Source organism: Lissotriton helveticus, chromosome 9, assembly GCF_964261635.1.
Source record: "Lissotriton helveticus chromosome 9, aLisHel1.1, whole genome shotgun sequence".
In the NCBI taxonomy this organism is placed as follows: Eukaryota; Metazoa; Chordata; class Amphibia; order Caudata; family Salamandridae; genus Lissotriton; species Lissotriton helveticus.
The window spans coordinates 485,781,915-485,808,739 of NC_136070.1; the positions used below are offsets into that span (position 1 = coordinate 485,781,915).

The following is a 26,825-nucleotide window of genomic DNA, read 5'->3' on the forward strand; positions in this document are numbered from 1 at the left end:
CAATTTAAAGAAAAGAAGGATCTTCCTTATTTACTAAGACGTTTGGATAAGGTCCTGCATTTTAAACATATGGAAATTAATTATGAAACTGTATTTACTAGAGTTGCTAAGTATTTCATAGAGGATAGATGGCTTGTGAAAAAATGTATTTGCTGCAAATACTTTAAAAATATTCATTTTAAAAAATAGAATCAATTATGATACGCACTTTATATAGGACATGCCAGAATATAACAAGAAACATCAGAAGTCTGATTTAAATTAACCGGGGAATGCACATTAGTAGTATAATAAATTAATTTTGGGTAGAAGTTTTCAAAACGACAGGTGTATTCACTAAACCTACATAGTTTTATTTATATGTCTAGAAACAACTGTGGAGAAAGCATTGAACAACATACATTATAGGGATTTAAGTAGGTCCAACTTTACACATAATGACACCATGACAATAACTTAGAGTTTCAGGATTTTTAAAAGCACGTGTGCGCAAGGTGGTGATTGCTGGTTAACTTAGTATATATGGGATACAGCTCATTAAAGTAGATTATAAAGCCCCTGTAAGTCATACAAGAGTTCCAAGACACAATAGAGACCAAGCTAATCTATGGGTACCTTCGTAAGGTCGAATATCATGAGGGTGACCTGCAAAGCCTTTTTAAGTAGTATGTGTATTCTGTATAACACTTGGCATTTGGGATGCAGCAGGAGAAACAAGGATCGAGGGATATGACGAAGAGAATAAGATTGGGAGGTGGGGCAACAGCAAGGGCACTAAATAATGCATTATAAAAGGAAGGATTGCTACAAATATGTTGTTTGTTTGCAATTATCCGGTACAACCACTTATAAGCTTGTTCTCGTTGCCTGGCGTTGGGCATACTAGGGTTGGCATGTTCTAAAAAATATGTGAACACCCACATACTTTAAATGTATGGGTGTTTATGGTTACTCATAACTATTTCCTCATCCCATTCCCAACTTGAACACCGTGAGTGATTTAGTCATTGCAAGGAGCACTAGTAAGTCAGTTTCCAGTGAGGGAATGGGCAAAGGCCACACCAATATTGTGGAATTGTATAGGAAGGGGTTTCTATACAGGGAAAATATGTTCCTCATAGAGAAAAGAGGAAAAAGAAAAAGGAAGTTAGAACTTGCTTGAAGATTTTTGCATGAGCAAATAAGTATTTGTTCATGAGAAAATGGAATACACCCTGCGCACACTTCACATGAGTGCTACTGGGAAACGGCATGGATTCTGTGAAAGGCAAAAATGTACTCCAAACATAGAAGGAAAACTGAGGCAATTTTACAGTTGAAAGAAAGATACGTAGTCCAAAGATGTATATTAGGATCACAGCTTTATTCTTCAGATAAGATCCAAGTTATGCCTCATACTATGCCCCACCAGGAGCAGCCTCCTTGCCGCTCAGACCTTCCACACCACTGACTCCTCCTTCCACACAAACACTCTCAACATTCTGATGACATCACATAGACTGAGCAGCAAGTCAAATGGCAACAATAGAGAGGATGCATTAATCACTTCCTAGATTATAACACAACCCCTCTCATCAAAAGTGTTGTATTCTTCAAATTGCACGCCTAACACTCCAAGGCGTAACACTCTAAGGGTAATTTTATAACCCTTAAATACTGGGTACTAGGTAAACCCCAACCAAAAACAACAATAAATCCAGAGAAGCTTCGGAGTCTTCTCATATTCCCAAACAGTGAGAGAACAAATACTCTCATAACAACCACAAGGGGTAAAGACACACATTGTCTACAGGGTGACGTACCTATGTTAACACACAACCAAGAACAGCGGCAGGACTAGGGACAAACCCTCTACTGCACACTCTTGCAGGACTAGGAAAACTACAAAACAGCGGCAGAACTAGGGGCAATCCCTCTACTGCACATGCTTGCAAGACTAGGGAAACTACAGAACAGCGTCAGGACTAGGGGCAAACCCTCTACTGCACACGCTTGCAGGACTAGGGACACTACAGAACTCCCCCTACTGCACACACTGTGCTGCATACACTTCCAGGACACATTGCTTAGAGGGTAACAAACCTATGTCAACCCTCAACCAAGAACAGCGGCAGGACTAGGGACAAGTCCTCTACTGTACACACTTGCAGGAATAGGGATATTATAAAACAGCGGCAGGACTAGGGACACTACAGACTCCGCCTTCTGCACACACTTACCCACACACAACAATCAGGGATACAACTGCATTGCTCCTAAAAATACATGAATGTAAAACTTTCTCTCTGGTGAGTGATATTTCACCAGAACCCAACTGGAAATACAAACCCTGGACTTTACTGAATGAAATCTTGTCCATAATGAACATGCCCAGAGACCCCCTCCCCCCTTGCACAGTCAAGACGAAAAGGAAATGCTCACGCCAAGGAAAACCACCTATGATAAGCGCAGCTGTTTTTGAACTCGGTCCACAATCTTCAGAAAAGTTAATTGCCTGACTTAAATTCTTCCATGAGTGATGCAGCGCCCTACATCAAGAGCTCCATACCACAATAGGCAGAAGAATGTCCATAAAATATGCCTGCGACAGGAGATTCCTTCGATTCCTAAAAAACGTGCAACGTCCAACGTGGTTGGCAAGGATAGATCGATAGGCTGTGTCAAGTGGCAATCCAAAGATGGCGGCACGTTACAAACACAGAGCCTGGTGGCTAACTGCACGTTCTTACAGCAGAGCATCCTTGGCAGCACAGGAGCTTGGAACCGAAGGTGCCACAGATGACAATCGCGTCACCTTCACGGACATTAATCCGAACAGCTGGGCAGTTCTCCGGGGGCCAAATTTGACAGTCCGGTGCAAATCAACCAAACACCAATCCAGTTAACTCCGGGGCTAAACATATTCCCCCGATCACCACACCATGCAAGGGGCAGGTCTAAGTAACTGAAGCCACACAGATAGTGGTTTCGGAGACATCACCATCCATCACATTTTTCACTTTCACCGCAGTTCAGGAAGGGTGTAAGTTTCTCCAGCATACTTCATAACGGTGTAAATTTTGTTTAAATTAGGCGGGCAGCAGGAATTAGCACAAGTCTAAATGTACAGTACACTGTAGTAAAGGCAACACAATGCAGGTTACAGTAGGTTACAGCAGGCCAATGTAGGGAAAAAGTAGCAGAAGTCTTCCAAGGCAGCAGGCAGGCAAACAGAAACTGGCACACTAAAGTTGTGCGCGACCGATGGCAGGGTCACTGGTGGGGCATTTGGGGTGCCAGGTTTCTTTAAATCCACAGGTTGTAATTTCACTTACTTGAAGTTCCTTTAGTTTCTTCAGTTTTAAAAGTCCATTTTCTATTGAAGTAGCACGCAGGTTCTTTAAAATCATCTATACAAAAGAGAGGAGGGGGGACCAAGGAGCTATTAAAGGTCCAGTGTCCATGCTCCTTATTTCATAATGATTTCCAAAAAGGGGACACTGTTCCTAGTGCAGGGTGCAAAAGTCACCAATGCATGAGGGTGCAAAAAGTCGCCCATATATGAAAAAAGAAACTAAAAAGGAGAAAAACAGAATCCCTAGGGCGACCTATGTCTTTCTATACCCGGGCATAGTATGCCACTGGGGCTAGATTTTATTTAGCAGATAAGTCTGCTTAGGGTACACTATCAAAATATTCGCTGCATGGTTACCCATTATGAATTTTACACTACACTTGCACGCAGTATTTAACCCTTTTTTGACCCACCACCCCGCACACCGCATGCACCATCCGGCAGTCCTACAAAAGATCTCCGACAAAGAGACCCTTTGGGGGACCCGTAGGGAACTGCAGCGCCGGCCCTACGAGGAGCAACTGCCCGATGATGAAGCATGACACCTTTCGAGGTGTGTGAGGGCAACAGAGGACACAAAATGGTTTCCCTGTTTTCTGTGGGTCTCTTTACCTAGGGATTCTGTTTTTCTCCTTTTTAGTTTCTTTTTTCATATATGGGTGACTTTTTGCACCCTCATGCATTGGTGACTTTTGCACCCTGCACTAGGAACAGTGTCCCCTTTTTGGAAATCTTTAAAATCATCGCCAGTGTTACAGTTGAAAGAAAGATACGTAGTCCAATGATGTATATTAGGATCACAGCTTTATTCTTCAGATAAGACCCAAATTATGCCTCATACTATGCCCCACCAGGAGCAGCCTCCTTGCCGCTCAGGCCTTCCACACCAACTGACTCCTTCTTCCACACAAACACTCTCAACATTCTGATGACATCACATAGACCGAGCAGCAAGGCAAAGGGTAACAATAGAGAGGATGCATTAATCACTTGCTAGATTATAACAGGTAAATTCTGGACTTTTCTGTGAATCTGCCTTCTAGCACGTCTCTGTTGCCCTTTCTGTTAAATATATGTATGGGAGTGGCACTAGGGGGTGCTCCCTGCTCTCGATGATGATACCAGTCCTCCTCGCCACCCTAACTGCATGTGCCGACTTGGATTGTACTGTTACTTATTGTCACAGCAACCCAGAGTCACAAAATAAAAGGATGGTAGCTGGGAAGTAGTGACGTGGACATAACTCTTACCCATTCTAGGGCACTCCTAAGTTCTCTGCTGCCACCTGCTCTGCTTGCCAGTCCTGTAGAATCTCAGAGCACCCATCTTCAGCAGTGCCACTGTGTCACAGACAGAACAACAGAGACAAGACTTGCAAGCAGCCTGTCGCAGCAGGGAGGGAGATTAAACTTATCCATGCTGGTTACATCACTAGGTACCTATTACAAGTTTTACAGTTAGTTATGCCCATTTGTAATAACTTGCATGCTCTGATGTCTAAACGTGCTTGTAACAGGAAACTGACTCACATCAATTTATAGGAATATTACACTGCCCTTCTTTGCATTAGTCCCTGATGTGCTTTCTTTCACTAATACATAAATATAATTTACCTTTGGTGAGATGGGACTTGTTTTCATTTTCACTGGTACCTCGGATAGTTTGAATGCTATTTTCACATGAACAGTAGTCACTGCTTCAGAAATAGCTGGCTCCTTATGGCTAATTAATACATCAGATTTTGCTAAGATATATTACCAGACGTTCCTAGTGCAGTTGTTTATATTTCATCCCTAGATCCTTAACTGATAAATGAGTATTTTTTTTAACTGGACCCACTGAAGTTAACATCTTCTTCGATGTTTATTCTTTCAGACACCTATAGTATTACCAAATTCAGAAGTATTTAAGTAAGTGTTGAATAAGTTTCTTTGTTTTTTAATTGAAATACAGTGCTGGGTAGAGGGTGATAAAGGAACCCAGTAGTCATTTGTGGCACTGCTACCTCTGAGGGAATTGAGAATTTCTAAAAATTCCTGTATACTCCTCTCCATCCTTCTTTGAGTGATTTGTCCTTCCTTCCTTCTCTCCATCTTTCTTCCTTTCTTCTCTCCTTCTTTCTGTTCTTCCTGCCTTCTTTGTAATCTTACTGTACTTTTTACCATCATTACTTCATTCTGTCTTTTTACACCCACCCATCCTTCCCTCCATGCATATTTGTTTTTTATCCATCTATACTCCCTTCAATCCATGCTTGCATTTTTCTTCTTTTCTTGAGGCACCCACCCTTCCTTCTTACAATGCATCCATACATCCTTCCTCATTCTCCCCAACTTAGCATCCTTATGGCCATCATCATTTCCCTTTCTTCTTTTCATTCATCTCTCGATTCATTCTTAGTTCCATCCATCTAATTGTCTATGCATCCATTTCTCAATTCATCCTTTTCCCATTACATCATTCCCTCCATTCCTATCTCCATCCATTCTTCTTTCTTGCGCTGGGATACCTGGCTTCACCTTGGGGGTGCCCAGGGGTGGACATTTCACAGGGAAAAGCCAGGAAGGGTTCCACAGCGATATGAGTACAGCGCCAGGACGCCCCGTTGCTGGGGCAGCAGTGCGCTTTACAAGTACAAACTCATTTCATTTCATTTCATTCTTCTTTCTAATCATCCATCTCTGCATCCATCCTCTCTTCTTCCTTTTTTACACTACGCCTTTTCCTCCTCCTCATCCTTTTCTCAGTTCCTCACTCCCATCACCCCTCCCTTCTGTCCACTTCAAGAACTCGTGATTATGATTTTCTGTACCGATTCATAGGAACCATTAACACCAATCCTAACTTTTCATCTTACACAGGACTTCCCTTTGGCACACAATCACAACTCAAGCTGACAAAGTGGGGGAATCATGACGCCCCTTTTTGTATGACAATTATTATGGTAATCGTGCTGTAGTTGGCTGGGAAGAGAGAGAAGCGGTATATCTAGGAAGACAGAAAGAACTTTCCTGGTAGGTGAGTGGTAGAGCATTGACCTAAGAGGAGTCCTGCCACTGTAGCCCGAGATTTCAGGGAAAGCTTTTAAATTAAATGAATATTGGTGCTTAACAATGTATATTGTAGACCGCTCAGCATGATCTACATAGTATGCAACCATAAATTGATTAATTACTGAGTCGCGGTAGATTAGATGTTGTCATAGAAAGGTCAATTAGCTACAATCACCACCTTCAATATATGTTTGATTCCTAAGAAGCAGCAGTCTCCCAAAGACACCTAATGGATTATTACTGGACAGAGTATAGGGCAATTTGAAGAAATATTTTGTGTCTCAATAAGCACATGTAATATGAAGCTTGAAACAGTGTGGGAGAGGAAAAGGCTTATATTAGGATCGTTTTTAGACATTTAATTTGTCATGTTTAACAGTAGTCAATGCAAATTCCCTGTCGAGATACACCAGATCCCAGGAGCAAGGAAGCAGCATTGTTATTGTGTTAACCCATTTTCACTTGGCTTCACCATTTGTTGAATTCCATCTTGTGGCAAACAAGCCATACAATAACTATGCATTCAGCAGTGCTTGCTATGTGAATGATACAGATCTCAACCTGGACATATTGCAGCAGGCCACAGGAGCTTACGACAGAGAGCCTCGCCCCCTCAGTGGGCTCCCTTTCAGTATAAAACCAATAAATATCATTGAGAAATTAAAGACTCCGGGGCCCCTCACCATATTCAGCTGTGTGGGGGCATTATTTTGTGTTCCAACAATTGCAGGCCACATTAACATTCAGGGTACATAGTATCTCCCTCCATGCCCATAGTAATTCTGTACCCCTTCTTGGCAGAATGAACTTACATATCTCACCCCCATAGATTTTAAGGAAATGAACCCCACTATACATCTTGCAACTGAGCAGACCTGTGGAGCAATGGATGGGCAATCCGAGAACAATTACCAATTGGAAACCCCAAGACTGTGGAATATCCAATGCTTTATGCAAGTTGGAGAAAGGAAGACCCTTTGCAGATACTTCCAAAGTACTTTCCATATAGTTTGTAGGGCCCCTTTTGTTTCCTCTCTGCCACAGTTTTCATGGAGGAGGGACCGCCATGAAATCGGTCGTAATATGTTTGGCAGGACCGTGGCGGTCCCACCAGCCATATTGTGGCCTCCTGAGTATTAAAATACCGCCAGCTGCATCGGGACAGTGGCAGACAGACAACCCTAATTGTAATAGGGCAGTCAGAATACTGCCACTGCCAGGCCCCCAGACTCATAAAAGATCCCAAAGTGTTTGAAGGCTCACAAGATTATAATTTTGCGGCCAACAATGATCATATATACTGATGCACACATGAAGGTAAAAATATCAAAAGCAACTAAAAAGGGGTACTAAACGTCACAAATGTATGATACTGTAAATCAGATAAATAATCCAACCCAGAGGCTAGAACACTGTACCCCCAAACAAGGGTCCAATAGAGCACAAGCTGAGAGTCCTAACTCAGCACATAAATATTTAGAAATCATCTCATAGTATACAAAAAATTACTCCGCCTACAGTATGGAACGTACCATGAAGGTATCAACTCTTGAGCTTAAGCCCTTCTGCAAAGTAAAGCAGACTGCAAGCAGTGGAGTAACTAAGCTGATTAATTAATCCTGCATTTGCAGGCAAGCGTGCCTGCAGATGAGACTGCCCCCACTATGCCACTGACTACAAGACCTGTATATCAGGTTCAAAACAAAAGCCAAACACAAATAAACAGCTGAAAAACTGACTAAGGCAGAGCTGAAGGAGAAAGGCATAACTTGTGTGCCAAGCAGTAATAATAATCCAGAAAGCCATATATTGTGGAATTTAGTGTAAAGAACACAACTGTGCTCTACTACTATCATCTTAACTGACCATAGTAATGGTCAGGCAAAAATGTTGAAAGAATCGCAAGGTTACTTAAAGAACCATAAACTCCTGCAGAAAGCAGAAACATCACACTGATTGCAAGTAGAAGAATACCTACTGAAACACAGTGATGAATAAATACTTCCGTCTACACAGTAAGAAAGAAAACAGAGCCTTCAAAGATATGTCTAGGTGTTTTTATCACATTGTGCAGTTCCAAATCGTAACAAGCTGAATCAACATGTACACGAAATAAATGTACACCATCAAATAACATATATTTGAGGCTATTCTGTATGTGCTCTGAAACATAGATCTATGCAGCCAAGCTTGTCTGCGCAGTGCAAATGACTCAGCCACAGCTCTACCCGTGGAATCAGTGGTGTCCATACCACATTTTATGCTGAATTTTTCTGCCGCTTGGCCATTACACACCATCTGTAACAGTTAACTTCTGGCTTCCTCTGGGAGGGAGTGAAGCTTACTCTCCACTAAGTCTCATAACACATGGGGAAACTTTCAGAGAATACATTTAGTATTCAAAGATCGTAATATTGCACTAACCGAAGAGGTCAGATTCCTCCGACAACTTTACAGCCATGTGGACTCTGTGCTTGATGGAAGGATATTTTAAGAGACAAGCATGGTCCCCAGGGGTGGGCCGATGCCTATGGTATATAGCCCTGTCTACAGGCATTCCTGGTTTTAGCCTTGCCTAAGTCCCTAACAATATGTTGTGGAGACTCATTATAAGGATGTACGTTCTCCACTCCTGTCTTACCCTGGTGTGAACAGTCACCACGGAGTCTGTGGACAATTCCACTGAAGGGAGCTGGCAATCTAAGACAACATCGGCCCTCCTTAATCCCACAGCATAAGAGGAACTCACCTCTGATGCCATACCATGCGAAGAAAGCAAATCTGAAGCTGATGAGGATGTGAAGGTCACTAGCCTCATCCAGGTCTGCCAGCAAATGTTCCTTCAAGGGAGGCTGGACAGTATTGTCAATTGGGTATTGACACCTTTTTTCTTCCCTTCACCTGTCAAACTGCATTCCCATAGGAAGAGCAAAAACAGGCTGTATAGGGGCAGATGGAAAGTTGCTTTAAGAGATCGCCTCCATCGGTGTCAGTGAGGAGATGTGTTGATGTGAAGTCGAGTTCTTGGTGAGCCATCAATTTGCACAGCTTACCTCATGGGCTGACCTGACTCCGATGCTGAAGGTGAAGCCCTCGAAGGGCTGTACACTGGCACCGTCTTGAATCCGATAACAGATTCAGAAGACCCAAGTGGCACCGAGGGCAGACTCCCCAGTGAGGGTCTATTAGGGGCACCTCCCACCTCGGGGCTAGAAACCATGACAGAGAGGTATTGAGGCCCAAAGACTTTAAGCAGGGAAATGTAATATTCCTGTATTCAGGTTAGAGTCACCCAGTAGCGGGATATTTAGGGAGGTGCAAGGTAGACTCCAAAGAATGCTCTACAAGTGAAAGTTGGAAGACTGTGTCAGAAACAAACTTAAGTTTTGACTCTTGGTGCTTCAGTGCCTCCCTTGACGTTGACCGAGATGGCCCCTCACCTGAGCAGCTACTGGACCGGTCACTGCACTTTGGCGAGGACTGATCACAACACGTACCTCAGACAGTCGCGCCACCAGAGGTTTCATGCAACGCTATCTCAACGCATTCGGCCAAAGATGCTGTCAGGAGCCACACTCCTCCGCGTCATATTGGTCTCCCAGGCACCGCAAACAGGACCTGTGACCACATCTTTCTGTCACAAGATCCACAGGATTTAAACCCTGAAGGCATTGCAAGAAGCACACTGTCTCTCACGCAAAATGTGGAAATGGGGCACAAAATGGGACCCTAAGGTCTCCAAATCCATTTTACAAGCACAGAAATAAAGGAACTAATGTCAGCACATAGGGGGGGGGGTGGGTTATATGGATTCCATCTGCATCACATCGCATGATGACATAGATACACAGTAGAGCGGTGCCCTCTTCCGACTCATGGACAGGCTGTGGAAAATGTTTCCAGATCCAGTCTAGCACCTGGGGGAGAATTCTAAAGTAAGTATCTGTGGCTAGATGTTTCTACCAGATGACATATTTTCCTTTCCATATTAATGAGTCAGTTTCTGAGTCACTCTAACTTCCAAGAGCTGTACGGTAACATAAATATTTTCAATTTTCTAACCAGAGTCTTGCTAATCCCATCTCCACAAATATAAAAAGAATCCAGACAAAAATCAAAAATATCACCTATATTATTGAGAAATTTCATGTCAAGCCAATGTGAGACAAAATCAATTTATGGCATTAACCCAGAGTTTATTAACCATTTAGAGATTCACAGCAAAGTGGTCTTGGAATCCTGGATGAATACCAATCATGTATCATTGCAGATTCTTTATCTCACGTACTAATGAATAACTGTGTTTGTAAGTTGGGTTTTATATTAATATTCAGGCGTACCTTGGATAGTTTGGCTGTTATAATCTCCTGAGTGTCGGTTACGAGTTCAGTGACTACTGTTACCGTCTTCCTCACTGAAACATCCTTTTCAGATTCTTCAAGAGTAATTCCAGATGTTGTTTCTATGGGTTGTCCAGGTCTCTTGTCGGAAACTCCCTGCGTAATGGTTTCAATTTCAACCTTGAACAATCCGCAAACTGGTGTAGAAGTATCTTGTTTAACTGAATCCTGTGATGTTAATTTCATCTCAGAAGATTCTTCTTCCTTCCAGAGAGACACCTGCAGTTTTAGCAAATTGAAAAGGTGTTACTGAACTAGACTGCCTTTTTAGACTAGCATTAGTATTCCATATCATACAATCTGTTAAATTAATGTGAAAGAAAAACAACATGGCTGTATAGTTGTACAAACAACAAGTTACTTTTGTGCTAAGTGGAAGGATCACACTGATCATCAATCTTTCATTCGGCTATAGTATTTGGGAGATGAGGCACACTAGAAGCTATGGAGGAGGGCACAATCTTAATAAAACCCAATGCTGAAATTTGGGCTCCCATGCTTCACCTTTAGAACAAGGTTTCTTGATCATTAGCAATGCCTTGTGAGGACCTCTAATGTCACTAATATGGCAAGAAAACCTAAATGTTATTAGGCAGGAAATACTATATTATAGGGTATTAGAAGTGTAAGAAATTGGTATGATGGTTGACTGGGGTATGAGACCTGGTTAATCTTTAATATATACGACTTGTCATATGTTCTTTCCCCTTTACAGGCTGACAGACTGTACCCTGGTAGCTATTTGCCATTCCTAATCGATCTCATTCTCTGGTTTGAAATTCACTTTGGGCCCTACTGTCATTTCACTTTTCCTCTCCCCATGTACGTTCTTCTGACACCATTAAAAAGTGATTTGTGTAATCTTTGTCCCAATGATGACCTAACGTAATACAGCGTGAAACGCCGTCGGCACAATCCAGCAACCTAACGGCCTCTGCATTTAACATGCTTCTGTAAAATTATTCTCTCCAGTATTCATGTGATGAACCATTTTGTAACAATGACAAGTCTTATGTTAAAGATCAATTCTGAAGCGGTATAGCTAGGTGAGCGGAGCGCAATTTCTCCAAAAAAGGGGGCCACCAAATTACATATTTGTGGTGTAGGTGCTGGGACACGAGGTCTGGGTGGGAAAAGGACCTCATTGTGAGGCATGAGGTTATACATGTCGAAATGCTATCAACACTATCCAGCGAATTTATGGCCTGATTTAATAGTATTCAATTTACCAACCTCAGAATGATGGAGGTCTTAGTCAGCCTTGCCTTAATTCAAACTCCTGCTGTAAATATACCTAAATTACAGTAACAAGGATTTAATCTCTGAGCCACTCTGTAAGGTTTGAATAAATACAAATTAAAAATAATCCACCTATTAAGTTTTATCTACCTCAATTACACCGGCCAATCATATTGTTGCAAGGGGTAACAGTACTGAAGACTCCTGTATGTCATCCTTCACTTTAATCCAGTAAAAACTGTCCCCGTGTAGGCCCATCTGGGAAAAAGATTATTTTATTATAATTCTGGGAGTGGGCTAAGTAATATAGCTCATGTGGCAGCTTTTGTCTTGGCATGTGTCTCTCCTCTTATGCCCTGTAAGTGCCATGGGAAAGCAGGCCCAGACCCAGAGGTTTCCACATGCTCACCTTAGTGACTTCAGTGGAAAATTAGAAAAACAACTTATTTGCCATTCTTTACTTCGTGGGCGCCCTGTTCACACTTGCATCACCCAGCAGTTGACATAAGCATAGGTGCAACTTCCATTATACAGATAAGCTGGTATGTCAGACCCTCTGGTGTAGTCATTCAATCCTGCACCTTCTACCATATCATTCAGTTCAGTCTTTGCAGTAGAGAGATGCACCACAGAGGGTAGTGCCACTTAGTAGAGAGCAGTAAGAGCAACATTCCCAAGGTTTGACATGGCAGTACTGTGCAGCTGCCAATGGCAGCATGCACACTGCATAGGCAGACTGGGTACAAAGGACCAATGAGGATACATTCTATTGAACTAAATACTCATGGGGTCCTTGTGGAAAGGGTAAATGTGGGATAACAGTGGGTATGCAGTGGATGTGCATGCAGGGTACTGAGATACTTTGGAATGAGGAATGTTTAGTCTAGTTCTTCTTGAAGTCTAAGGGGTCTCCTTATTCCCTATTGGCGAAATATATTTACATATTTCATATTTCCCTTTATCTACCCAGAACAGTAAGTGTTGTAGTAGTTAAATGATGAGATCCACTCGGGATTAAATATTTAATTAAAATGTCTACCTTGACTTTTAGGTCCAAGAGTCCATACACATTTTAAAGTAATGGGCTAAAAATTAAAAATATAACAGAAAACAGTCATAATTCCCAGATGTGAGATTCAACTCAGCTAGGAAGCCATAACATCTACTAAAACAGGATATGCTTTCCTATCATGTGCTCTATTTGAAGCATGTTTCCAAGACACTTTGGGCCTGATTACGATGGTGGTGAAACTGCCACCGACAGCCTGTCGGGGGCAGTTTCACAACCATCGTAAGCAGGTTTTACCCCCGCCACATTACAAAGCTGGGTGTGTCTTTGGCGGTCAGCAAGACCGACCGCCACGGTTACGATGGGCTCAAGGAGCCCTTCAGAACGTCAGAGGGGAATCATATCCATACAACGGTGGCCGTGCACACCGCTGTAGGGATTATGATGGCCCTTTCCTCCTGCCTTTGTCATGTCGGGTAACTCGCCATGAAAAGGCAGGCGGAAAGGGACCAGTAGCGGGCCCTCCTTTCCCCCTGCACCCCGGATATGGGCATTGCATGGTGCCTGTCATGTAATGCAAGGATATGTCGGGTGTCCCCTTTTTGGCTTGCGGCGTGTGCTGCAACTAGCAAATGGGCTGATTTGTCTAATTAATAAAGGCATTTCCCTTTGTACAAAATGCAATTTTGAGATTGGGTAATAGGAAGGGGTGTTCTCTTCCTAATAGGGGCTCGGCTCACAGAGGTATATATGACCCATTCCCCTTTCTGAATGGTGGCGAAAAAGTTTTTGAGAACAGGCACAGACCACTGCCTGCCGTCAAAAAATTGAAAAGAAAACTTTTACGTTTTTTCTTTTAAACGCATCCCATTATTCCCTCAAGGAAAACGGGCTGCATCTGAAACAACACATTGCTTTATTTAAAAAGTAAACACAGCCATGGTGGTCGGCTGTCCCCAGCAGGCCACCATCCCTATGTTATTGCCCATTCCCAATGGGTCTCAAATTGTGAACTCAATATTGATGAGGTAGGTAATTTGCGACCCAATTGGGAATTGCTAATGTGTCTGAGATGAGTTAGTACGTTGCATTTTGCAACTCAAAATTGCGACTCACTAAAAGTCCTAATTTGCGAGTAGCAAAATGAAATGGTCGTACAAGTGGCCCTTGCATCCCATACCTAAAAATGGCACTATCACTCGAAACACTCTGAATATTGATCTTATTTTCCGATTTGTCATGAGATGCAGTGGTTCTCACGGCTACTGCTGGTATTGGTCCATCAAGCGTAGTAGACTCTGTGACTGTCCTCAAGGGTATTTCAGCCCCTGTTAACAAATTATTGTACTATCCTATGACATATCCATGTTGTGGTAAGAAATGCTAGTACTTTCCCCTGAAGTGTAGGAGATATGCAGGGAAATGCTAGCAAACCCAATGAAACACATCAGAACTGACAAAAACTACTGGAACTGTTCCTTAAAGTATACCAGCAAATTTGTACAAATGTTGTGATACCCATGTGAAGTCTCAACTATGTCAAGAAATACTGATTCTGCAAAATAAAAGCAATCACAAGAATTGTAGGAACCTCTAATGCAAAAGATGGCATTATCTTTGCATTATCCAAGCTAAAAAATCAACGTATTTAAGACTAGACCTGGCTATATAAGACCTTTAATTGGTTTAACCCCTTCACTGCGGCGATAATTTTGCCGTGGTGCGGGGTTGTGTTTAGGGGGCATACCCCTTGCGTGCTCAGGACGGCCCCCGGCCGTCCTACATCACGCTGGGTGTGTGCGCAGGTTGACCTGGGGCCTTCCGAACTCCGGCCACTAATTAATTCCCCAACGCAGGCAATCGGCGGTGTTCGGACGGCCCCCGGCGGTCCTGAGCACATGCCCAGCGTGAGGTAGAACGGCCGGTGGCCGTCCTGAACACGCAATAAGTTAATAGTTGTGCCTAGAAATTTGTGCCTGTATTTTCCTTTTTGACACTCGTGTTATGTATTTCAGGCTGTCACTGGATGTTTGAGGATGAACCTTATTTTGAAATAATCATTGTATATTTGTTGCTGTAAAATTTGAGGCTAAGACAGGATATTTTGAGGCTGTGTTAGGGCACATGCGGTAGTGCCTGGTCCTCTGAATCTGTGATTGGTCTTTTATGGCTATATTATAGCATACAATGGTATAATTATGCTTCTGGCAACATTATTGGGTATATCAACTATATCTGGGTGTGTGATGCCTGTACCCCTGACATTTCCTGGCTGCATCTCTGGCATATAATGATACCACTCTAAATAATATATCAGTAGCAAATAAATTAAACTTCAAAATGCTTTATTAATATGTTTATTACTTTACATATCTGGCAATTATTTTATTTGCAAAATTTTAGCGATATCACACATTGTGAAATGAGAGTCAGAGGTCACGTGACAGTTTATTGTGTTATCATCGGATTCTTGAGTCATACACTGTTGCTAGGCATCATGACGGAAGAATGCCTGCATGGTAGGCAGGATTATTTTTGTGCATGAAGGGGTACCTCACTGCACAAAAACTATCTCCAGAGGCCATTCCTCTTTGTATGTGCACTGCAGCATGCAGACTCCAGAATATAGTATTACGCCTTCCATTACCAACCACCCCAACGTCCCAAATCCCCACCAGCTCTCTTCTGACACCTTCCGCCTGCGCAGAGCAGTCAGGAACGTCAGCACTTTTCTCCCTGCAATTGAGGAAAACTCCTTGTAAACTGACCTGGTATCGCTGGACTGTCTGGTTATTCCTCATTCCAGGAAGAAATATGATTATCAAAAAAACATGTTTTTTTTAAAAGAGGTGGGAGCATCAGATATTATTTATTTGAATTGAAGACAGATCGGCTGTGAATTAAGAAATGGTGAACACAAGGTGCATTTTTTAAGGTAGGGTATAGGAAGAGAGGAGAGAAGGAAATGAGTACCGCTTTGAGTTGTCAGGGAGAGGACATCTTGTATAATAAATAATGAAACTAGTTCCTCTCAGAGCTCCATGGCCTTTCAAATGCACTCAGCAAAATGGCAGTGAAAAGCCTTGGTGATTTTCTATACCCAAATTATACACAGTTTATCTTCACTTGATGAGCTGGAATTGCTCAACATACCTCTGATAGCTTGCTGAGAACAGCTTCAGGTACTTTTTCCGAAACTGCTGGTCCAACCGCATGTGTTGAAATGCCTAGTTCTATTTTTGGTTCTTCCTGAGAAAACTCATATTTAACTCCTATCATCTCTCCAGGTCTCTTGTCCAAGTCTCCCTGTTGTTTTGTTTCCATCTCAGTCTTAACCGCTTCGTCGACTACTGGCAAAGTATCTTGTTCAACTGAGTCATATAACAGTGTCTGCTTTTTTGTCATTTCTTCCTTATAGCTAGTGGACACCTAAAATGTTTACAAAGGTAAGTAAAAGGTTGCTATAAAGTGCTAGTTTTCATCAAGTAGTTGGAGGCAAATTTGTATAAATAAAACACAACATGGCAAATAAAGTTGATTACAATAACCAAATAGTTTTCAGTGCTTGCTTCAGTGTGAATTGGCTTGAAAATATTGGCCTAATGAGCTTGGAGGATGGACATACTTGGCGGCAGACACTCAGTTATTGGTGGGACAATGATGGCGCATTGACCTGTCACTTATTCCCACTCTCCCTTTCATGGTAGAAAACACGTGAGCTGACTTGTTAGTCAATTAAAAACAAATAATGGGAGGATAATAAGTGCTTCTGCTATTAATTATCTACCATGCCACCAGAGATGATGAAAGTCCACTAGCTCCCCCAGCACCATATTCAAAACCCACTGCGTCAGCTACCAACAATCAGAACTGGCAGCCCTTGCCTAGCTAGCCGACAAGCTCAAAATAGGCAATGGCTTTTCACACACCTGCAGCTAGCACAATATCAGCATGGAGGTAAAGAAGTGTAATAAAAGACCTTCCCCATTAAGGCACTGACAATCCTAAAGAACATCTCCATATCCATTAGGACCCACCAATCCTGCTCAGGTTTAGGAGAGCGCTTATGACCAACTCTTTAAAGAGCACCATATAACAGTGAAATAATGGTCCATCATCCGCTCTGAAGAACACAGTTTTCCCTGCAATTATATATCAACTGTAGCTTTACCTTTTACCATGTACAAATCTTTTCTTAGAAGTGTGCACAAGGACATGAATCATATTCTAAAAATAGGATATTTGAATGTGTGGGAGAGGCATATGAACAACACAGGTTTAAAATGGTCTATGAAGGTGGAACCATTAGGGGATAAGGAGTGGCAGCTTGAAGTTGAAAATAGCAGGTCAGGACCATTTCTTGGAATTTGGGAGGAAGTGAAGCTTCAGTTATGTCATGAATTAAGGTGAGGTCAGCACAACATCAAGTCTGTTTTGAACTGTTCGGGAATGACAGCAGGTCACAAAGTGAATTTCTTGAAGTAGATTAACATAAATGGTGGCAGCTCACAAGGAATGTTGTCAGGTGTAAGGATATGGGAAGAAATGGCACATATATTTGGAATGTAAGGCCTACGAAAAGGAAAGGCACTAGGTACCATTTAGACTACGCTGAAAAATCAGAACATACTATGGATTTAATTATTACCTTAAAACATGTTGAGAACATGCCATCATCTCAGAATACTACAATTGTATGGAGCTTTACACTAGAAGGTCAGAGAATGTCTTGCCCCTTGAAAGACCCTGATTGATTTGGGGTAGGATACCTTAAGAGTATCAACAATGATGACTTCTGTGTTGTTACACTTTATACCTTTGTTTATTTAAAAAACAATACCTAAATATTTTGTCAAAATGTACCTTTTTGATATTAATCACCATTTCAGAAGAATCCAGCCTCACCTCACTTGCCGTAGAAACCTTCATCTTTTTAACACCTTTGCGAGAAATTTCAGGTTTTGGTTTAATGTCCTGGTCTTTATGTCCTCCACTGAAATGCTCCTGTTTAATAGTTTCCATTTCAACATTAACATTTTCGACTTTCAGCAAAGATGTTTCGTGATTAATCAGATCCTCTGGGGTTAAAACTTTTTCAGGTGTTTCCTCTTTTTTGCTACGTAATGCCTGTAGTTTTTCAAAATTCAAAAGTAGTTAAACAATCAGTACTTGTTCTTATTCTACGCAACTGTGCAATAACAGGTAGAAATTTGTCGATTAATGCATGGGGTGCTAAGACTGGATGGAAATAGAGGCATTCTTAAAGTAAAATGGAAGCTGATTGGAACATATATAGTGAAACACTGACAAAACACTTACTGATACCATTTCATCCATATTCCACTTTCTCGACCTTTGAAAACAATGACTAATGGCTACTACAGGGCTTGGTCGCCCCACTCACTGCTCCGCTCCTGCCTGCCTTTGCCGCCTCCTGCCTGCAGATTCCTTCGCTCGCTGCCCGCTGCTCCTGAGAATTTCCTGCTGCTCTTGGGAATTTCCCGCTGCTCCTGGGAATTACCCGCTGCCCGCTGCTTCTTGGAATTTCCCGCCGCTGCCTCCCTGCGGCCCCGCCCCCCTGTGATTCCATTCGCCGCCCCGCTCCCGCCACCCAGCTGCTCCTCCCTCGCGGCTCCTTACTTATGACGCCCACGGAGTGACCGCGCAGCGGGAGCACCGATTGAGCGCCGAAGGTGCGCCAAAGGTAAGCCTGTCTGCGCCTGTCCGCGCCTGGCCCGCGCCCAACGCCAGGACCCCTGGCCCTCCCCGCCAAGGCAAGACGACCCGACTGACCTACGACGCTGCCACTCTCAACGCACTCAATGCCGGCCGGACCCACGCCTGCTGCCGAGCCACCCCGAGACGCACCCACGGACCCTTCACCTGCTGCACCTGCAAGTTCACCTGCCTCCGAACCTGCCCCGCACCCGCAAAGACAAACACCATAAGCAACCACCTCAAGTGCATCCTGATCAACACCCGCTCCGTCCACAGACACGCCGTGGAACTCTGGAACCTCCTCGACGCTACATCACCAGACGTCGCCTTCCTCACGGAAACCTGGATGAACGCCTCCTCTGCACCCGACATCGCCATCGTCATCCCGGACGGGTACAAGATCATCAGGAGGGACCGCATCAACCAGACCGGAGGTGGCATCGCCATCGTCCACAGGAACACCATCCGCATCATGACCGACGCCAACGACTCTTTCGCCGCAGCCGAACATCTCCACTTCCAGATTCACACCGACCCTAAGACGACCCTCAGAGGCACCCTCGTCTACAGACCCCCGGGACCACGCACACAATTCAGCAAAGACATCACAGACTTCATCAGCCCGCACGCCCGACCCTCCACCGACTACATCCTCCTCGGGGACCTCAACTTCCACCTGGAGAACAACAAGGACCGCAACACCACCGCCCTCCTGGAAAACCTCACCAACCTCGGACTCAAGCAACTGGTCAACACCCCCACCCACTACGCCGGCCACACGCTTGATCCCGTCTTCTCTTCCAGCAAGTACATCACCTTCAGCCACGCCACCGGACTCCACTGGACCGACCACAGCTGCGTCCACTTCAGCTTCAAAAGATCCATGACCACCACCACCCGTAACAGGTACCTCACAGGAATTGGAGCAAGATCACCGCAGACCAGCTCACCACCTCCCTCAGCCAGAGCCCATCCGCCAACACAACAGACCCCAACAAAGCAGCCCGCAACTTCACACAGTGGCTGACCGCCTGCGCCGACGACCTCGCGCCACTAAAGAACCCTCCCAGCAGACCCAGAAGCAAGAAGGCATCCTGGTTCACCGACGACCTCAAGGACTCCAAGAAGACCTGCCACACCCTCGAGAAAGCCTGGCTCCTCGACCGGACCACCGACAACATGACCGCCCTCAAACACGCTACCCGCAAGCACCACCAGCTCATCCGCACCACCAAGAATAAATCCCTGAAGGAACGACTGGACAACAAAGCCCACGACAGCAAAGAGCTCTTCACTATCGTCAAGGAGTTCTCCAACCCCAGCACCGGCACCAACGACATCACTCCGTCACAAGACCTCTGCGACTCCCTCACCTCGTTCTTCCACCGCAAGATCGCCGACATCCACAACAGCTTCGGCGCCCCACCCACGCACCCAACCGTCGAACCAACGCCCCCCACCGCCATCCTTCGCACCTGGACCACGGTGACCACCGAAGACACAGCCCGCACGATGGAAACCATCCACTCCGGATCACCGACCGACCCCTGCCCACACCACATCTTCAACAAGGCCGACTCCACCATCGCACCCCAACTTCGGAACATCATCAACGCCTCCTTCAACACCGCCACCTTCCCGGAGAGCTGGAAGCACGCCGAGATCAGCGCCCTCCTGAAGAAACCTACAGCGGACCCCACCGATCTCAAAAACTTCCGCCCCATCTCGCTCCTCCCTTTTCCTGCTAAAGTCATCGAGAAGATCGTCAACAGACAGCTGACTGCCTTCCTCGAGACGAACGGATCCCTCGACCCCTCGCAGTCCGGCTTCAGAGCCAACCACAGCACCGAGACCGCCCTCATCGCAGCCACCGACGACATCCGGACCCTGCTCGACAAGGGGGAAACAGTGGCCCTCATCCTCCTGGACCTCTCTGCTGCGTTCGACACGGTCTGCCACCGCACCCTAGTCCAGCGCCTCAGCAACATCGGTATCCAAGAGAAGGCACTGGAGTGGATCATCTCGTTCCTCACCGGAAGAACACAAAGAGTCCGCCTCCCCCCGTTTCGCTCCGAGGCCACCGAAGTCATCTGCGGCGTCCCACAAGGATCTTCACTCAGCCCCACCCTCTTCAACATCTACATGAAACCTCTCGCAGCCATCGCACGCCAGCACAACCTCAACATCATCTCTTACGCCGACGACACCCAGCTGATCCTCTCCCTCACCAGAGACCCCGACACCGCCAGAACCTGCCTACACGAAGGGATGAAAGACGTCGCCGAGTGGATGAAGGACAGCCGCCTGAAACTGAACTCGGACAAGACGGAAGTCCTCATCCTGGGATCTTCGCCCTCCGCCTGGGACGACTCCTGGTGGCCCCCAGCCCTGGGCACCGCACCCAAGCCAACCGACCACGCACGCAACCTGGGCTTCATCCTGGACCCCTCCCTCTCGATGACCAGACAAGTCAACGCCGTCTCCTCATCGTGCTTCAACACCCTGCGTATGCTTCGCAAGATCTTCCGCTGGATCCCAACCGAGACCAGGAAGACTGTCACCCAGGCACTCGTCACCAGCCGACTGGACTACGGAAACGCCCTCTACGCCGGAACCACATCCAAGCTACAGAAAAGACTCCAGCCTATCCAGAACCCCTCCGCCCGACTCATCCTGGATGTCCCCCGACGCAGCCACATCTCCAGCCACCTGAGGAACCTGCACTGGCTCCCCGTCGACAAGAGGATCACGTTCCGGCTCCTCACCCACGCACACAAGTCTCTCCACGACCTGGGCCCCAAGTACCTCAACGACCGCCTGACCTTCTACACGCCCACCCACCAGCTACGGTCCACCAGCCTCGCCCTCGCAGCCGTATCACGCATCCTTCTCTTACCTGGCTGCCAAGACTTGGAACTCCCTCCCCATCCACCTTCAGCTGACCCAGGACCATCTCGCCTTCAGGAAACAACTCAAGACCTGGCTGTTCGAGCAGTAGCATACCCCTCCCCCCAAGCGCCTTGAGACCCTCCCGGGTGAGTAGTGCGCTATACAAATGGCATGATTGATTGATTGATTGACTAGCAAATCAAAGTGATAGGTGTCTTCTATACCCAAATGGCACGAAGGCGCCAAAGTAGCATTTGTTTGGAGGGGCGGGGGCGATCCATCTGTCTGTCATGTAGTGGACCATTGCAACCCAGGCAAACTTCCATCTGTTATATTTAGAGATTGAAGTCATCCCAGCAGTGATGAGGAACGGCTGTCATTGTGGCTCCTCTGTGGTAACTGCATGTCTGTTTTGCTGCTCCTCTTTCAGGCATGTTGCATACCAAAAGTTTTTGTTTTTCAAAAACACACTCCCGAAGCAGAAATTTGTTATTGAAATGCAAACAACTAATGACCTCAACACCATAGGATTTTCTCTCAGGCTGTGGAGTACCCTGTCTGTCAAACTCTAAAACAGCCCTTTCGGTAAGATCATTCAATAATTACAGTTTACTGCAAGATACTGGAAGGTGGACATAAAAATAAATCAGCCAACTTAAACAAAGGATAATCCAATGACAAAGCAGGTGGATTCCAGATTTAATATTTTATCACAGAACAGTTAAGAGATCATCCAGTCTCTACAATGACTGACAATTGTCACTTTTCCCCTTAATGACCATATGTAGTTATGAAAGTTGGGAGTTCATGTGACTTCACGTTTTTTTCAAATTGGGGTTTGCAAGGAGGGTGGTAATCCAATAACTGTGTTGCAATTCAGGGTTGTCATGGACCAACAGAAAACCAGCCATATTTGAACTGAGAGTTAGTAACAGCAGGAGACCTGTTATAAATGCAACAGAAAATCAGTAACAGAGCCTAAACCTCAATGATGCAGCACTATGTCCCAAACAGAGATGTTAAAGCAACACACATCCCTTGTTCTAAACTGGATGTGGGTGGGGGATAATGTTTGAGCATGGATCCTCACCACTGCCTGCCCTCTCTGTACTGGCCACCTGCTGCTCTTCTAGGACAGTATTTAAAGTTAGGAGATGATTAGGCATGGTTCAGAGAGGCATACCTGTACTTTTTACACAGGGCAGATCTGAACTGTTCTGACACATGAGTATGCTGCTGTACCTTACTATTTAAGCTCATGTGGGTATACATCAAGCAATGGAAGGCATCTGTGGATGTGTCAATACCATACAGTCAGGACACTAGTATTGCGATAACCTTGGATCTGGCAGGAGCTAGAGGTATATCTAGAGGTCTGAAAGGGGCACAGACATTTTTGGTGAGAAAGCATCAAGTGCACAACATGTGCCAAAGGAATGTGATATACAGAAAGGAACAAAATAGAAAGTTAAACAGCCTATTAATCTACCAGAGCATCATCACTCAGTCATTCACATAGCTAGGCATTTCAGCATACATTAAGTAAAATATCCATTGGCCAAATCAAGCATGCCCACTGTGAAATTAGTAATCATTCGGTTGACCTGATTTCCAATGGGTAGCATTGAGTTGAGTAGACTGCCTTGTGACCAAATACTTAATCTCATGCAGGGTTGTTCTTGCTTTATCAAATGAGCAATTTTTAGCTCCTTTCTAACTGAAATATTTGGATTTTTTTATGGTTTGATGTAACAACAGATGTGTAGTTTTGCTGAAAAGTATCAGTTGTAATTGGCACAGTAAGGAAACAAGAAGCAAGTGACTTGTGTTTCTTCCATAGATGATCAGATTGATAGATAATTACATGCAGTAGTAGAAAAATAGTCTGATACACCCACCGTGCCCAAAACAGAAACCAACCAAGGGAATGTGGGGCCAAATACATCAAACTGTGCATTTGCGATTTCTAAATTGCGATTTTTAAGAAACCGCAATTTAGGAATCGGAAATGCTTATGCATGTAGGAATCGGCAAAAAATTTGCGATTCCTACTAATTCTCTTATCACCACCCTTATCTTTTCTAAAACTGATTACTGTAACGGACTGCTGCTCAATGCCCAAGAAAAGGTTCTCACAAACTCCAGTCAGTCCAAAACGCGGCAGCCAGAATTCTACTCAGCATCCCCAAATTCAAATCCATCCCATCTGCCATACGCCAACTTCACTGGCTGCCTATCAGAAGCCGAACCAAATTGAAAGCACTTTGCATTGCTTACAAAGCATCAACAATTCAGGACCCCTTTTCTTAAAAAAAGCTTTCTCCATGTATACACCTAATAGACCCCTTCGTCCTCCAAAGCCCACCTCCTACCGGTCCCACGCACTAAAAAAAACATCCTGGGGAAACAGGCGCTTCTTAGTCGCCACTGCCAGACTCTGGAACTCCCTTCCTCTCCCCATTAAAACCAGCCCCACTCTCATTGCTTTTAGGAAACAATTAAAAACCTGGCTTTTTAACCAATAACTTATCCTCTAGCGCCTCCTCTGTCTTGTTTCGTAGTCCATAAGCGCAGAGACACCCCAGGGTATTTGCGCGCTATACAAATCACCAAAACATAAACATAAACATTCCTTATTTGCGACTCGCAAAGTGCAATTTGCAAATAAGGAATTGCTTCCCATTCATTCCTATGGGCATATAGGCCCATAGGAATCAATGGGAATTGCATGCGCAATTTGCGAGTACCAAATAGGTACTCGCAAATTGCGCATGCAATTTCAAGGGTGCAAGGGTGCCAAAAGGACACCCTGATGCACCCCTGATATAGCAATTTCAACACATGTTGCACACACACTTGCCCCAAGGACATGTATGTGTGCAACATAGAACTTTGAAAAATGCCCTTTTGGGCATTTTTCAAAGTTCTCGCAAATTACCATCAACTTTGAATTGATCGTAGTTTGCGTTTCTTAATTGCGAAATTGCTATTTCTTTGGGGTTGTTGCAATGCATTTAGCGAATCACAATTTGCAATTCCCTATATGCAATCGCAATTTAAGTAATTTTAGCGATTAGTTAAATAGCGATTGTAGCTGTGGGTTTATTCATCAGTTCCCACGTACAATACATTCTATACAGTGGGCTTAGGAAGACTGGAAAGAGGGTACAAATAAGCATAGGTTGGCAGGTTAATGATAATTATGTACATTTGACCATATAATCAAGGATATGGCTCTAGTTGCTATTGGTCCTAGAAAGGACCATGTTTAATAAGGTTTACATGGGGAAATACCCAATCATATATGTGAGAATGTTCAGCTCCATGTAACTAGGTTAGAGCTTTACTCCAGGGTGGGTAAACTTCTAGAAATTCCTAACCCAAAGTGTGCCATGTGTGACAATGGAAGATTCACTGTTTGGGGGACTAGATTTTGGAATTAGCTTTATGATTTTACAATAGCCTTGTTTCTCTCACACATATTTACATGATGTACATTTCAGACGTAGTGTTGCATTAGTCATAATGTTAGACCAGCAACTGAGGGAGGTGCATTTCATAAAGGTGCATGTATGCACCGCCTCGTCCACTCACTCCCTCACTTTATTGAGTGGCTTGAATGGCATTTTTTTAATGAAAACAAACATTATGTTGGAAAAAAACAGTGGAGGTATCTTGCTGCATGCATTAAAAATGTCTCGGGAGAGAACACTTACTAATATTTCCTATCTGCAGCTCTGGGGCGATATTTGTAGATTCAACATAGGAAAGGTGAGAGCACACCAGGCTTTTGACAGGCCAAATTATGATTGATTCTAATTATTTTCAATGCAACAGGGCAGTGCCAGCAAACATGGCCTCATGTATCCTATAAAAATGGAGAAGGTTTCAAAGTGTGCTTTGAGTGATAGAGGAGAGTGGGAAGGCGACAAGATATCCATTGGAGCCTAATGGGCAGGACACCATGTATTATAGGAAATAAGCTAACTCTGACCTCGTACTCTACCTAATTAGGTAATGTTTTAATCACTAGTAAAACCTAGCAAAATGTTTATGGAAATCCTAGGTCACTTTTCAAACCAGCATAACTTACAGTTCATAATTCTTTAGCAAAGATAAAGAAATTATGACTAGTGAGCTAGAGTCGGCATTAACATTCACACATACCTCTGATTGTTTGACAGACTGCTCCCCTTCATCATTAGACATTGTTTCAGAGAAAACTGGCACCACCTCATTCAATAGAGCCTCCTCCATTTTAGGTTCTTTGAGTGCAACCTCAGGCTCTGATTTGGTGGGTTGTACACCTCTTTTGTCCAAATATCCCTGTTCTGTTTCTTCCATTTCAGTCTTTATCAGTTCCTGAACTGTTGAGGAAGTATCTTGATTCAAAAGTAGATTATTCTCTGTAATGTCTTCTTTGTTGCTGGCAGACATTGACATCTGTAGTATTCGAAAGTTTAGAAATACTTAGGTGACCATACAGTACTTTGTTTCTATTCCAGTACACAGTGGCACACTGGACTTTGTAAATGAAAGCAAAACAACATGACAACTGCTTGTGAAAGGCAAATGCTCATTCACTTCCGTGGTTCTTAGTAAGAACTCATGCCTCACTTTACACCAACGTGCAAGCCACACTGTCACACTGTAATTAGGGGAAACCAGCCTGAAGACACTCAGAAATGTTGGTAGAGGGATTATAGTGCCCTCACCAAATCATTAACACCCAATACCCACCTTACTGCCATCATATGTCAGTTATCGGGGCTGACATGATAATTGTATTAAATCAAGATGGTTTAATGAGCAGGGGGTAATGACGGTGCTCCACTTATGATTTTTTTAAACAGAACTTTGCTTAATAAGAAACAAATAAAAATATATATTTGATAAAAAAGTGGATGTAAAAACTCAGGTGAAAATAAACTGAAATATCCTGTCAGTGCTTGCTTTCTTTTAAAAAAACATTCACCATTAAACAACATAGCCTGTTTCAGGCCATTATGTTGATCATCAACTATCTGTGACTTACATTAACCATCCATTTACCCTGATAAAAGGTGAAGGCTGAGGTGGCAGTCCACTAGATAGATATATAATGCCATGCCTGTTAAGTCCTATACACATTAGACAGCAGGGTCCTCTTAACCTTCACCCTTAATGTCCAGTCCTACCCTATA

General features: G+C 44.1%; 1 protein-coding gene across 1 annotated transcript in view; it reads right to left on the reverse strand.

Moving 5' to 3' along the window:
- Nucleotides 1-26,825, reverse strand: part of SYNE2 (spectrin repeat containing nuclear envelope protein 2) — a 1,843,566-nt gene that overhangs the window by 999,440 nt on the left and 817,301 nt on the right. Inside the window, exons 62-64 of the mRNA XM_078660317.1 lie at nucleotides 25,810-26,085; nucleotides 17,941-18,162; nucleotides 10,728-11,006 (exon numbers count right to left, since the gene is read on the reverse strand). Coding sequence (XP_078516443.1) covers nucleotides 10,728-11,006; nucleotides 17,941-18,162; nucleotides 25,810-26,085 — 777 coding nt within the window. The remainder of the gene's footprint in view (nucleotides 1-10,727; nucleotides 11,007-17,940; nucleotides 18,163-25,809; nucleotides 26,086-26,825) is intronic.